At 38.8% G+C, this 15,694-nt stretch overlaps 1 protein-coding gene across 1 annotated transcript; it reads right to left on the bottom strand.

The window, feature by feature from the left end:
* Positions 1 to 5,099: 5,099 nt before the first annotated feature.
* Positions 5,100 to 6,107, bottom strand: LOC128626347 (disintegrin and metalloproteinase domain-containing protein 20-like). The gene is given in 1 exon segment (XM_053658456.1): positions 5,100 to 6,107. A coding segment is annotated over 1 exon segment (1,008 nt).
* Between the last annotated feature and the right edge of the window lie 9,587 nt (positions 6,108 to 15,694).

Genomic DNA, 15,694 nt, shown 5'->3' with positions numbered 1-15,694 from the left:
TTGGAATATCTTTCTGCTTGCTAGATGAGAAGCTTCCTGATTCAGTGTTCATTTAATAAAGCCAATTAGATTTTGAACTTATTTAATGAAATTTTTCTTATTAACAACAGTTAAAATGAAAGAGAAGTTAATTAAAGTAAGCAAAAAAAAAGCCTACATATTTATGACACTTAATCAAAAGGAGGAACAGCAAAATAATTGTGGTTCTGGAAGAGAGGGTGGATGAGGTAGAAAATTTAGTTCAAGGACTAATAGCTGAAACTTTCAATATCTGGGGGTGATTGGACATCCAAGTGCAAGTAGACAATTTATCACCCTATGATAAATACACATACACACTTCTCCAAAACACATTTTAATGAAATACTATCAAAATCAAAGATAAAAAATTGTAAAGACATCCAGGAAAAAAAAAGGGTAACTTAGAAAGGAACCCTCATTATTTTGTCATTGGATTTATAATGGAATAACATATCGAAAGTGCTAAAATATAAAAATTGCCAGTTGATAAACTCAATCAGTTAAATGAATTCTTCAGATTTGAGGGGCACATAAAGACTTTTCTAGATGCACAAAAATTGGAGAAATTTATCACTAGACATGACTGGCAAGGTTTGCTTAAAGAGATCTTTAAGCTGAAATGAAAACACTTGAAGTATCAACATAAAATACAAAAATATGCAACACCTTGACAATGGTGAAAATACATGTAGTCAGATTTAGAAAACTCCAATTGTGTAATAGGAAAGCGTATTCATTGCTTAACAATAAAGGTTAAAGAAAGCATCTAAATATCTATAGTTAGTATAATTTGTAAACAAATATACAACATAAAAAGAGGTAATTGTAATATCAGAGATATAAAAAGAGAGGAAAGAATGCTACCTTGTTATCAAAGATAAGTCTCTATCAGCAGAAAATGAACAATTTTATCTATGATATATTTTCTGTCATCTTCATGGTAACCAGAAGGCAAAATCCAGAGTAGATTCGTGAAACTTAAAAAAAAAAATGGGAGAAACAGAGGACAGTACTGAGGAAACAATAGATTTAAAAGGTAGCTAGAAGCCAAGTGTAAAAGAAACAATGGCAACACAAATCAAACAGAAGCAACCAATAAGATGGCAACGCTAAACACTTACCATATAAATCAGCAGTCTGTATTTAAATGGATTAACATCACCAATCAAAAAGCACACTGGCTGAATAAAAATAAAAACTAAATCCAACTTTATGCTGTCTATAACAGAGTTATTTTGGCTTTAAAAGTACACATAGTTTGAAAGTAGAAGGATGGAAGAAGATTGTTCATACAACTGGACCCCCTTCCCCGCCACCAAAAAAAAAGTAGGGATAGCCATACTTATAGAGGACAAAACAGACTTCAGCCAAAAATTGTAACTGGGGTCCAAGAAGGTCATAATATAATGATAGAGGGCTCACTACATTAGAAGTACATAACAATCAAATTTATGTGCACAAAGCATAGGGACACTTAAACATATTAAGCAAATACTAACAGAACTAGAGGGAGAAAGAGAGAATAATATAGTAAAAATAAAATAATTCAGTATTCACCGTTCAGAAATTGATAGATCACCCAAGCAGAAATTCATCAAGGAAATGTTGGAATTGAACCCTACTTTAGAGCAAAAGTTCCTAATAGACAAACATACAGCAGTCATTAATACATATTCAGTTGTATGTAGCAGTTGAATACATGTTTTTCTCAAGTGCAAAGAAACATTCTTCAAGAAATATCATATGATAGGGCACAAAGCAAGTCTTAGCAAATACAGGAGGATTGAAATCCCATTAACTACCTTCTCTGACCACACTGGTGTAAAACTAGAAACAACAAGGGGAAAGCTAGCAAATCTACATACAGATGGAAACTAAACAACACACTTCAGAGAAAACAATGGACCAATGAAAAGATCGTAAAATAATTTTTTTTAAATCTCAAGAAATGAAAATGGAAACACAACCTATCCAGATCTGTGGGATGTTATGAGCAACTCCAAGAGGGAAGTCCTTTGCGATAGATGAACATGTTAAGAGGGAGATCTCAAAAAACCTAAATTTACACCTCAAGGTATTAGGAAAAGAAGAAATTAAGCCAAAGGTCGCAGAAAGAAAGATATAATAAAAATCAGAGCAGAAATAAATGAAAGAGATAAAAAACACAACAGAAAAGATAACAAAACTAAGCTGGTTTTTCCCAAAGATAGAATTGACAAGCCATTAGCTGCTAGACTAAGAAGAAAAGAGAAGAAACTCAAAATTTGAATAAAAGAGATATTATAACTGATACTATAGAACTACATAAGATCATAATTGACAACTATAAACAAGTTTATGCCAACAAGTTAGATTAACAGTTTACTGAGGAAAACAGAAACTTAAGCAAAATTGAGATAGGAACATATAATAAATAGGTTGGATGGGGATCATGCTACTAAGAAAGTTAAGCAGAAAAGTGTTGGAAGGAGAGTTAAGGGCATTACATTGTAAATAGTGTGGGTAGAGAAGGCTGATCTCTGAAGCAAAAATATCAAGGTCCAAGGGCTCCAAATAGGAGAAAGTTGGGTGTTTTTGTACAGCCACACATGGAGCAAAGACATGAGATCCAGGTCTGTGACGAATTATGGAGCCAGACTGCAGGTCCTGATCATACACTTGTAAAAGGTTGACTACTATGTGCTTATTCTCAGTAAGATGACATCCTCAATAATGAGTTGTAATAAAGTCGATCTGAATTTTAACAGGGGCTTTATGGCTGTTATTATGAAAATAGAGAGAGGAAGAGAATAAGGAGACAACTGAAATAATCTGGAAAGGACACCATTAATTAAAAAGATGGGAAGGGGGAAGATGTTGTGTGTGTGTGTGTGTGTGTGTGTGTGTGTGTGTGTGTGTGCTTTAGTGTTGAGGCTTGGGTGCTGGTGTTCAGAAAAAGAGCTGAGTTAGGATACATACATATCAGATATCTGTTGGCTGCACAAGTAGTGATGTCTATTACAGATGCACACAGGAAACTGGAGTTCAGGGGAAGAGTCCTGGAACAAGGTGCAAGTTATTAATCTATAGGATAGTAAATGAAGCTGAAAAGAGAATGAGACCACCAAGAGCCTGAGTATAGACACAAAATGCAATGAGATTCAAACACTTTGTTGGAGGCACTGGGTTCAAGTGATTCAGAAAACTCAGATTGTGCTGAACTTGCAAAAACAACATTAAGGTTTTTCTAATGCTTAAATACCCATGTAGTGGTTATCATACTAATAGACAGCCTGTCCAGATTGTTGGGTACTAGCTGAGGGCAGAAGACAGGAAGGGCAGCTAGGGTAGATGGGGCTGGGCGTGGCAATGGAACCTGGGAGAGCAGCTTGGGCACCGAGCCGCGTCCATCACCCATCAGGAAGGAGGTCTGAGTTTAGAGCTCTGAGGGCATGGTGTGCAGCCAGTCCATGCCTTCGGAAGGCCAGGGACTGTAGCAAAGACAGCTTGAGTTTCTGATTGAGTGAGGCCACATTGCCTGGGTAACTGAGCGTGTGCCTTACAGACTATTCCCAGCCAGGTCCTGTTCCTGGCTGCAGATGCCTCGCCCCTCCTGCTGAGGCCTCCTGGCAAGTACCTCCTGGGTACTGCCTGAGAAGCCAGGGGAATTTCAAAGGTCCCTTTACTTAGGCTTTTGGTTTGGTCGCTGTCTTAGTGTGCAGTGTAAGATAAAGATACATCATTTTCACATGGATGCTAACTGACCATTAGAAGCTACTGAGAAGTCCATTCGACCTCTCTATTGAATATGACTAGTCATTCTCAACTAACTTAATTTCCATAACTTTATGACTGAATGTTAGTAGTATTTTCTTCTTCAGTCAGATGAGTGGGAGTTCTAGACTGATTTGTGTGTGGAGCTAGTAGACCCTCTCCTTAAGAACAACCAATTTACTGATATTTTAAAAAATTAATGTCTCTGGAAATTGTTCTAAGGTATACCGTTAAATATTGATAAATAAAACTGGAGAAACAGTTGTCCAAATTATGCCCTTTGAAATTGGTAAAAGCAGAAAGAAACTGTGGCATTTGGTTCATGACATAATCCCATTCCCTAGGTCAGTGTTGAATTCTGTTTTCTGTACTGATGTGGTCAAGACAGAGGGGGTTCACTGAGCTCTAAATTACTAATATATCCCTGTCATTCATCCAACGAGTACAGACCTCACACTTACCCACTGCTTCCCTAGAACCTGTTCTGGGAGTTCTATATTACATGGGAACAGCTGTCATTCAGAGAGTGAGAGTTCTGCCCAAGGCACACCAGGTCTAGAATACTGAGACCCCAGTTTTGCTTGGTCCATCTTGTTTGTAGAGTGACTGTTTCATGCCAGGAAGGGCAACCTAGAGAACCACAGTCTATTGCCTTTCTCCTACATCAACCTGTAGAGTGGGCATGTCAATGTGATGAAAAGTTATACTGTCTATGACTCTTATGCAGTGTCACTGATGTGCTGTTTGGGGAAATCCGTGTCATAGAAAGAGCTGTATCTGAGCAAATTAAAATCACACAAATACACATTACCCAGTAACTGTACCTTTGCTCACAAACACAAAGAGACTAATTCCATGAACAACTGAACACTAAAATGATTTAAAATAATACAAAGTAGAAATACCCTAGGAATTAGCATATTTAGCTAATTGTTTAATGGTGAATGTTTTATGATCCCAAATAATAAACTATTTCGGGGATTATGTCAGTGGCCTGCGGCACAATTCTGTAACATTTCTGAAGCAAGGAGACTAAAACTTAATACATGGGAAATTTGATAAGATTTGGTTTCTTTTTTGAAACTATAAATTGTTGCTTTTCTTTCTATGATGCAGTCAGAACATTTTGCTGTTCATCCTTTGGTGAAATTGAACATCTTGCTTTCTTCCTTAGGTAAAGGCTTGACATTTTGCTCTTCTTAGTCAGGTGCAGGTAGAACATTTTGCTCTGTTTCACTTGAAGATGGAACATTGGCTCTTCATTGTAATGTATTCTTTTGAATCTAATAAAACCCCAAATTAACAAGCATGATACAGGAACAAAGTTAATTAGCCCAAGTCGTGGCAGGTACATCATTTCCCCCCCCCCCCCAGTTTGTCACTTTTTTTCCCAGGGGGGCACTGTCGATACTACCCCCATGGTCCTTTTGCTGGCAGGTGGGAGGGTCCCACTCGCTGTTTTTCTTCCACTTGCAAAATTCCTCCAGGAGATCACTTATGTTATTTACTGGAAGGAGGTTTCTTGTAGTCCAGACTTCAATTCCTACTAAAACCACATCAACATCCAGTGGGCTCAAGAAGTTATCAATTCCACTGACAACAAGGAATACTTCATTCTGCACTTTTGTGGTGTTACTTTCGAGATGAAGATATCGATTGTGGTCCACCACCACTGCCAGCTCAAGAAACCGCTTGTGAGTCCATCAGCCTTCATACCCACTCTGCATCAAAGTGAAATTAACACTCTCTTGAAACTTCAATTGTTGAGCTATTTCTTCATCTGTCAATCCACATCTCATGGGTGGAAATTGTGTCTCCTTCCTGTCCACCTTATATATGAGATGTTCAAACATGATAGAATGCCTTTTGGGCTCTATTTCATACACAATGTCATTTGTCTGTAATATTCCTTGGAAACCCCCCAAACAGGTACTGAGGGTCACCATGGATTCTGGGTCCCCCACCACATAGCCATGATAGTAGCAGTCATTCTGGATGAAAGGCTGTTCCATAAGGAGGGCACCTTGGTCTTTGTAGGTGAACACTTGAAGCTGTCTGGATAGCAAATGCTTATTGACCTTCATGTGGATAATATGTTTCTGGCCCCCAAAATGCATACTGTATGAGAGCCAGCCTTCAGGCTTCATGCCCACACTGGTGACTATTACCTTCAGTGGAATCACCACCTCCAGGGGACCATGGCATTGGGAATGCCCAACCTGGGACCATTCATACAGGAACAGAAGCACCCCCAGCCAGAGTGGCAGGACAGTGTTCCTTACATGTACCAGGTCCTCACCCATTGCCATTATGGAGACAACATACACAGCCATTGTTGAGAACAAAATATGATGGGAGGAAGTGTCACTGGTCTGTGTTGTCTCTTTGAACTGGGTATTCAGCACAGACTTAAAATCTGTTCTCTGGCAAAGTCACACCATCAGAGTAGGACACTAAAAGAAAAAATAAAAAAGAAGAGTAGAAATAGGGTAGGGGTTTTGAACAGGCCAAGGTGGAAGGGGAAGAAAAATGATTTAGTGTTTGGCTCAAGACGTGACTCAGAATACTGCATGCATTTGCCCTTGTGGAATGGTAAGACTGTGAGACTGTGGATGTGTGAAAAATGGTGATTGGTCATAGACTGACACTTTTTGTATCTAGACGAATGGCACATAGTGATTAATGATACTGTTCTTTAAATACCTGAACATGTGTGAACATTTTCAGAATAAATATGTAAAATAAAGAGTTTTAATGGAAAGGTAAACATATGCTTTAAGAGGGAGTCTCTATACATATTGACTTGGTATAAATAATATATAGTTTTTCTTTCAATTTTCTTTTTCTTCCATTATTATTTTGAAACCATTTTTATTTTTCAAGTATAGTTGACATACAATATTATATTAGTTTCAGGCGTAAACCTCAGTTATCAGACCTTATATAACTTACTAGGTAATCATTCCAATAAATCTTATACTCATATGACACCATACAAAGTTATTAGAATATTATTGATTATTGGCACTGAGCTGTACTTTATATCCCAATGGCTGTTTCGTTACTACCAATTTATACTTTTTAATTTCTTTGCCTTTTTCACCTAACCCCCTCCCATCTGGCAACCATCAAAATGTTCTTTGTTTGGGGGAGGGTTTCAAGATGGTGGCAGAGTAGGAGGATCTTTCTCACAGCTCTTCCCAGAACCAAACTAGAAGTAAAAAAAAAAAAAAAAAGAGGGGAACAGCTACCTGAAGTGAGCAATGGAAAATTACCTGAAGAGGAGACTTAACCAAGGATGAGCGGAAACCACCTTGAGACCAGTAGGAAGAGCAGAGGTGCAAAAGGGGCTGGCCCATTCCCAGGGGTGGCAGGCTGAGCTTAAGACATGACTGTGGGAGCTTCCACCTGAGAAGAGTGAAGCCTGGACCCCAGACTGCGCTTCCTTCGTTGGAGAGCCACAGCTGGGATCAGCTGCCCACATAGCATCCAGTGGTGAAGGCCATGGGTTTTTCCGGGAGAGACAGAACCCTCTGGAAACAAAGCCACTTTTTTTTAAGGGTCCAAAGCACAGGTTTTTCATTTGCAGCCATTCACCTTGGGGTCTGGTGAAGAGAGGGCTGGAGTTGCTTGAGGAGGGTCTAGAGTAGGGAGCACTGGGGAAGGGTGGGAGGGGGTGGTTGCTGGGATCCCTGTGCTGGGACATCACCCAATATTGCAGCAGCCATTTCTTGAGAGGAGCAGGCCCCTATTATGGGAAAACAATTACTACACTCTCTGGGATACTGCTTGCTCCTACCCTTTGGAATCCTGCCCACCCCACCCAGCATATTTTAATTTCATTTTTCCTCCAACCTGCATCGTAACCCCTGATGAAGAGACAGAAATATAGGCAGAATCATGGAGTATCAGAGACTGGATTTAGGGCATGGCCATTCCATACACTTTCCTGGGAACTGAACTAGTGCTTCCCCCTCATGGGAGAGCCATGGAAATACTCTTCTGGGTTCTGGAGTCAGACTCAGTTGTGTGGTTCCAGGGGTAGAAGGAGACACCTGCCATCTTCCCTGAGGTCTGAACAGCACTTCCTCCCCCATGAGAGATTGAGGTGTCCTGTCAATTCTACCAGAAACCCTCTCAGAAACAGTTGGGTCAGTGACTAACACTGACAGGCAGAATGTTAGTGTTACAAGGTGGATCCTTGAGACATTTGCTGACCTATCCCCTGGGCTCCTGTGCTGGTAAAAGCAGACCTAGAAGCATAGCTAGGCCCATTCCATGTACAGTCAAGTCTGGAGGAGACAGCCACAGACTGTGGATCACCTGTAGCTTCAAACAGGCTGCCACAGGCTAGACAGGCTCAACATCTGACATTGGCTTACACCAGATTCAGGCAACATCAGAGCTGTATCCAAAGGGAGAACCCAGCAGGCAGGCACTAAACTCTGATGAGACAAATTCCACTTTGTTGTTTTTCATTATTTTTCTTTTTTGTAGCCTTTTAATATTTTTATTTTTTCCTAAGTTTTCTTCTCCACTTTTCTTTCATATCTTACTATTTTTTCTTATTCTATTTTTCCTCCTTTCTTTTTCTTACTTTTATTCTTTCTCTTACAATGGTTTTTTTTTTGCCATTTTCCTCTTTCCATTTCTTACTTTTATTGTTTCTCTTCCTTCTCTTCTCTCATAATTATTTTTCTTTGGTATTCTTGTGTTCTTTTAAAAATTTTACTATTCTATTTCTCTTTTCTTATTCTTTGCTCTTTTGTCATCGATTTTGCTGATGTTGGGGGGATTGCTTGTTTTTTGTGTGTGTGTTGTTTTGTTTTGTTCTGTCAACACCTGTAGAACAGTGTACAAGCTGTCATTGGGATTGAGCCTCTCAGTCAGCCAGCTGGAGGGGAGATCCCATCAACAAAATGGCCAACAATAATCAAGACCCAAATACAATAGGAGAGCCCACATAACCCACACAAGGGAGATTTCTAGAGCATCCAGCTCAGGAGATCAAGCTGACTGCATCAACTGGGTCCCATAGGACTGTTGTCACACTAGGCCACCACACAAAAACAGAGAGTCAAAGTGTAATACAGTTAAAATGGGGAGGCAAAGAAATAATCCCCCAACAACAACAACAAAAAGAATACCCAGAAAAAAATTGATGGAAGCAATTTATCAGACATAGAGTTCAAATAAATGATTATAAGAATGCTCAAGGAACTTATTGGAAACTGTATTAGCATGACAAAGGACATAGATAGTATGAATAAAAACCAGTGGGAAGTAAGAATGTAATATCTAAAGTGAAAACTACACTAGTTGGAATTTAGAGCAGTCATGATGAAGCAGAGAACTGAATCAACGATTTGGAAGACAAGGTAGAAAATAATGTTCTCTGAATGAGTTTGTTTTCCCATTCTGCTTCTTTTGTTTATTTTGTTCTTAAAAATTCACTTGTTGATAGATGTGTTTATTGCCACTTTATTGTTCATTTTTTAAAATGAACTATCTTTTTTTTCTTTTCTTCTTTTTCTTGAAGATGCTTTAACATTTCATGTAGTACTAGTTTGGTGGTGCTGAACTCATTTAGCTTTTTCATATCTGGGAAACTGTTTAGGTGTCCTTCAATTCTATATGAGAGCTTTGCCGAGTAATCTTGGTTGTAAGTCCTTTATTTTCATCTCTTTGAGTATTTCTTGCCAATCCCTTCTGGCCTGAAAAGTTTCTGTTGAGAAATCAGGTGACAGTCTTATGGGAGCTCCCTTAAGGTAAGTAACTGCTTTTCTCTTGTTGTTTTTAAGATTCTCTTTGTCTTTAACCTTTTGCATTTTACTTATGATGTGTCTCGGTGTGGGCCTCTTTGGGTTCATCTTGTTTAAGTTTCTCTGTGCTTCCTGGACTCATATGTCTATTTCCTTTACTAGGTTAAGAAAGTTTTCTGTCATTTTAAAAATGGTTTTCATGTTCTTGCTCTCTTCTCTGGGACTAGGGCCACTTAGCAAGAGATATGGGGCATGCCAATGTCAAATGTTGTTTGTCTGAGAGATTTTAGGGAAGTCTGAAGCATGAGCCAAGGCTGGTTATTTGTATAGAAAAACTACTGGAAACAGCTTGGGTGGGCCTGAAAGTTGTTGGAGTGGGGTCTCAGAGAATCACAGGGTAGGGTGAAGAGTGATAGCCAGGTAGATGAAGACTCAGACATGGCACCTGAATGCCAGCTCTGTGGGAGAAGGGCTCAGAAAAGGAATAGTGGCCTCTGTCAGGACTTCTGAGAGAAAGCTGCCCTGCTAGCTCTCACCGTGATGTCAGACACTTTAGTTCCTCCCCGTATATCCCTGGGCCTTTTGAACTGATGCCTTAGCTTTGGAATTTAGAGGGAGTAAGTTCAAGTAAGTCTATTTTCAGGCCTTTTGAGAGGAACTTCCTGGGACTCCAGAAGCCCTCCACTTCACTCAGCCACAATCTCCTCTGGTTTTACAACCATAAGGTAGGGGAGGTTCTCTTCCCAACACTGGGATCCTAGGTTAGCTAGGGGACCTGGTGTGGGTCTGGACCCTTCACTTTTCAGGGGTGAAGTCCACAGTTGAGATATTCTTCCCAATTTTAATGTCTCTACCCCTCCTACCAGTCTCATGTGGCTTCTTTATATCCTTAGTTGTATGACTTGCATTCAGCTAGATTTCAGGTGGTTCTGAATGATAGATGTTCCATAGTCAAGTGTATTTTTAAATTTTTTAAATTAAATTTTTTTATTGCTATTATATTATAGTTGTCCCAATCTTCTCCCCCCACACACTTTGCTCTCCTCCATCAAACCCAACCCTTACTCCTGAAGTCAATCCCCACACTGTTGTCCATGTCCATGGGTCATTCATACATGTCCTTTGATAGTCCCTTCCCCTTCTTTCCACCATTATGCCTCTCCAAAATTCCCTCTGTTCACCATCAGTCTGTTCCACGTTTCCATGCCTCTGGTTCTATTTTGCTCATTAGTTTATTTTGTTCATTAGATTCTTCTTATAGGTAAGACCACATAGTATTTGTCTTTTACTGACTGGCTTATTTCACTTAGCATAATATTCTCTAGTTCTATCCATGCTGTTGCAAAAGGTATGAATTCTTTCTTTCTACTGTGTAGTAGTCCATTGTGTAAATGTACCACAGTTTATTTATCCACTCTTTATTGATGAGCACTTAGACTGTTTCCAGCACTTGGTTATTGTAAATAGTGCTGCTATGAAGCACTATTTACATTATGAAGAACTTAAGCATAGGAGTGCTTAAGTTCTTTTGAATTGGTGTTTCAGGATTTTTAGAGTATAATTCCAGCAGGGAATCACTGGGTCAAAAGGCAGTTCCATTTTTAATTTTATGAGAAAATTTCATACTGTTTTCTACAGTGGCTGCACCAGTCTGCATTCCCACCAAGGGTGTACTAGGGTTCCCTTTTTTCCACATCTGTGCAAGGCCATATTATTTGTATTTTTGATGTAGTTGTGAGGGGATGCGAGTACTGCATTTATCTATGCCACCATCTTGACTGGGGCCTTGGTTTCAATTGTTTATTTGTAGAATGGGCTTTCCTGTCAATTTTATTTTTTTATTTAAAAAATATTTTATTGATTATGCCATTACAGTTGTCCCATTCCCCCCTTCATTCCCCTCCACCCTGCAATCCCCTCCCCCCACATGCCTCTACTTTAGTTCATGTCCATGTGTCATAAGTTCTTTAGCTTCTACATTTCCCACACTACTCTTGCCTTCCCCCAATTTTCTCTCCACTGTCTATGCTACTTATTCTCTGTACCTTCTCCCTGTCTCTCCTTCTCCCACTCCCCTGTTGCTAACCCTCCTTGTGCTCTCCATTTCTGTGGCTCTGCTCCTGATCTAGCTGTCCTCTTAGTTTGCTTTTACTTTAGGTGTGGTTGTTACTAACTGTGAGTTTGCTGTCCTTTCACTGTTCATATTTTTTATCTTCTTTTTCTTAGATAAGTCCCTTTAACATTTTATATAATAAGAGCTTGGTGATGATGAACTCCTTGAACTTGATCTTATCTGAGAAGCACTTTATCTGTCATTCCATTCTAAATGAAAGCTTAGCTGGATAGAGCAATCTTGGATGTAGGCCCATTGCCTTTCATGAGTTGGAACACTTCTTTCTAGCCCCTTCTTGCCTGCAAGGTTTCTTTTGAGAAATGAGGTGACAGTCTGATGGGAACTCCTGTGTAGGTGACTGTCCCCTTATCTCTTGCTACTTCTAGGATTCTCTCCTTCAATTTAATGTTGGCTAATGTAATTATGATGTGCCTTGGTGTGTTCCTCCTTGGGTCCAACTTCTTTGGGACTCTCTGAGCTTCTTGGAAGTCTATTGTCTTTGCCAGATTGGGGATGTTCTCCTTTATTATTTGTTCAAATAAGTTCTCCACTTGTTGCTGTTCCTCTTCCCCTTCTGGTACTCCTATAATTTGAATGTTGGAATGTTTAAAGATGTCCTGGAGGTTCCTAAACCTCTCCTCATTTTTTGAATTCTTGTTTCTTCCTTCTTTTCTGTTTGGTTGTTTCTTTCTTCCTTCTGGTCCACTCTATTGATTTGAATCCCAGTTTCCTTTCCATCACTATTGGATCCCTGTGCATTTTCCTTTATTCCACTTAGCATAGCCTTCATTTTTTAAATCTAATTTGTGACCAAAATCAACCAGTTCTGTGAGCATCCTGGTCACCAGTGCTTTGAACAGTGCATCTGATAGGTTGGCTATCTTTAGGGTTGGGCCTTACTGGGTCTGCTCATTTCCTCCCTGTGCCCGGGTCTGCCAACCACTGCTTTTTTTGCCCTGACCCCTCTCTGCCCTGCCACCCACCTCAGCCCTTCCTACCAGTCTGGATGAATGTGTCCTTGGTTGTCAGACTTCCATACAGTTCAATTTTCTGTCAGTTCTGGTTGTTATTTTGTTTCTAAATTGTTGTTGTCCTTATTTTGCTTGTGTGAGGAGTTACAGTGTGTCTACCTATCCCTCCATCTTGGCTGGAAGTCCCTATGTGAAGTTCTTGAGTGACTTAGTTGCAAAAGAATTGATGGTTCCCATGGTTATTTCTAGGTATAGCCATATTCATTGATGGTTTGTACTGCCCATGTCTTTAAACAATGATTTTCATTTAAGACCTCACATGATAACTGTAAATACCCTCCCTTTCTGTCTCTGAATTGAATTCTAGATGCGGCTCCTTAGCTGCAAGGCTCTTCCAGTTCTACAGACCACAGCAACTGGTTCAAGTTCCTCCTCATTGTGACACCATCATCTCCATCAACCTTCAATTCTAACTACTCTGCACTATGAATAAATTTGACTATATTCCTCATCTCCATCCTATGTGCTCTGTATACACAGTATACACACTTTAGTTTAGTAAATTGATTTAACTGCTGCCTTGATCCCAGATGATTTCCTCAACAATGAACCATACTGTGGAACATTTAAAGTATGTCAAGTTCCAGAAAAAGGTTTAAGCCAGTTTAATATATTTACCAGGAATCCAGACATGAGTAATCATCAGTAACTTTCTTTAGAAGGTCAATGAAACAGCACAGAGACATTTTATATTTGGACATAAATGTAAGTCATTTGTCAGGCAAACCGTTTTCAGTAAGAAAAGGAAAATAAAATTTAGAAAAAGAGAAAGGTGAGTAAAAAATAAAGCAGAGATAAACTTAACAGGTAAACTGACTAACAGGCACTTTAAAATTGCCAATATGGACAGAGCCATTTTTTGGTGTCTTTTTCAATGTATTCATTCAGTCTCATAGTTACATGTAATGTAGAGTTTTTTCATCTTTGTAGGTCCCTTTTAGAAATGAAACATTGCCCCTTGGGTATATAACTACGACTGATAATACTCTAGTTTTCTGAAAGTAAAAGATAAGAATGTACCAAGGTGGGATATGTCATGGGAGAAATAAAACCAAGAATTTGAGTCTTTTGTAACACTTTCATATAGCAAGCATTTATGGAGATTTTCAAGTGTTGATTGCTATTACAGATAATAATAGAACCTTAGACCAAGGGTAATTTAGGTCTTTCAAAATTTGGATAGTTTTGAATATAAAATGCCATTTTCTCTTTTAAAAATTACCTCAGATTTCTGGGGAATGATGTAGCTATTGAAGTTCATATTTAATGAGATTATTTTGCATGTGCATTGGTCGTTCAGTGGTAGAATTCTCGCCTGCCACACGAGATTATTTTGCATGTTCTCTAAAGTATTTTGCCCACAAAATATAATTTTTTCTCTCCTAAGAATATGAAAGATATTCTCCAGGTGTGAAAAACATAGTGTTAATTATTATAGCTATAGTTATTTTAATACTTTGATTCTTTAACTTTTGTAATAGTTAAAAGTGATTCATAGCCCACTATTACAGATTAAAATACTCTAAACTTGACTACAAATTTTTTGTTACTGGTATTATAATACATAGAAAAGTATTATAATTTTATTTGTTTTTGATTGTTACTTAGATTATTTAGCATCCTTTTGTTTCAGCTTGAAGAATTCCTTTTAGCATTATTTGTAAAGCAGTTTCAGTGATGATAAACTCCCTCAGCTCTTAATTTTTAGGATCTCTTCTTCATTTCTGAAGGACAGTTTTGCCAGGTATAATATTCATGGTTGGCAGTTTTTTTTCAGAACTTTTAATAAATCATTCCACTCCCTGGTCCCTGCAATATTTTCTGCTTAGAATCTGCAAATAACCTATGGGGGACATTCCTTGTATGTGATGAGTCACTTCTTTCAAAATTCTCCCTTTGTTTCTGACTTTTGATAAGTTGATTATAGTCTTTGACAAGTAGATAATCTTTGGGTTGATCTCATTTGGGGTCCTTTGAAGTGTCATGAAAATGAATGTTTGTATCCCTTCAAAAATATGGGCAGTTTCAGCCATTGTTTCTGTAAATAAACTTTCTGCTCCCATCTCTCTCTTCTCTTTCTGAGTCTCTCCTGGTGTATATTTTGTCCCAAAGGTCCTATATACTGTATTCACTCTTTTTTTATTTTACTTTTTCATTTTTTCCTTTTTGTTTCACTAGCTGGCTAATTATGTTTTTCATGATTAAGTGTGCTGCTTAAGCTCTACTGAATTTTTAGTTTTTTTTCATTGTATTCTTTAGCTCCAGGATTTCTGTTTGGTTCTTTTTTATGGTTTCTATTTCTTTCATTTAAAAAATTATTTATTTATTTAGAGAGAGGGGAAGGAAGGGAGAAACAGAGGGAGAGAGATATTAATTGGTTGCCTCTTGCACACCCCCAGCTGGGGACCTAGCCTCCAACCCAGGCATATGCCCTGACCAGGAATCAAACAAGTAACCTTTTGGCTTGCAGGCTGACCTTCAGTGTGCTGAACCAGACCAGTCAGGGTGATTTCTATTTCTTTATTAAACTTCTCATTTTGCTTATGTTTTGCTTTCTCGATCTCATTTAATTATTTATTTTTGGGGGTATCTCATTGAGCTTCTTTAATATTATTTTGAACTTATGCCAGGAAATTCTTAGGTCTCTGTTTATTTGGGGCAAGTTACTGGAACTTTACTAATTTCCTTCAGTGGTGCTTTGTTTGCCTAACTCTCATGATATGTGTGAACTCATACTGGTGTCTGTGCATTTGAAAGAATAAACGTACTTTCCAGCCCTAACAGACTGGTTTTGGCAGCTCATAACCTTCACCTGTCAGGTCCCTGGGCTGCTGCTATTGCCTCTAGAATCATAGTCAAGTGGAGTTTGAGCTGCATCATGTGGCTGCTGCTAAGTTTGCAGTGGGTTCCATGGTTGGGGGTCCTATTCCTAGAAAGTTGGGCATGTATGGGTCCCACCTTGTCCCTTGCTGAACAGTACTTCCTCTAGGATCTTAGCAGAGATGACACTGGGG

This window comes from Artibeus jamaicensis, unplaced genomic scaffold (genome assembly GCF_021234435.1).
Source record: "Artibeus jamaicensis isolate MK-2021 breed Jamaican fruit bat unplaced genomic scaffold, CSHL_Jam_final scaffold_537, whole genome shotgun sequence".
Lineage (NCBI taxonomy): Eukaryota > Metazoa > Chordata > Mammalia > Chiroptera > Phyllostomidae > Artibeus > Artibeus jamaicensis.
Note: the sequence above shows the minus strand (reverse complement) of the source record. Positions and strands in the feature narration are given on the sequence as shown.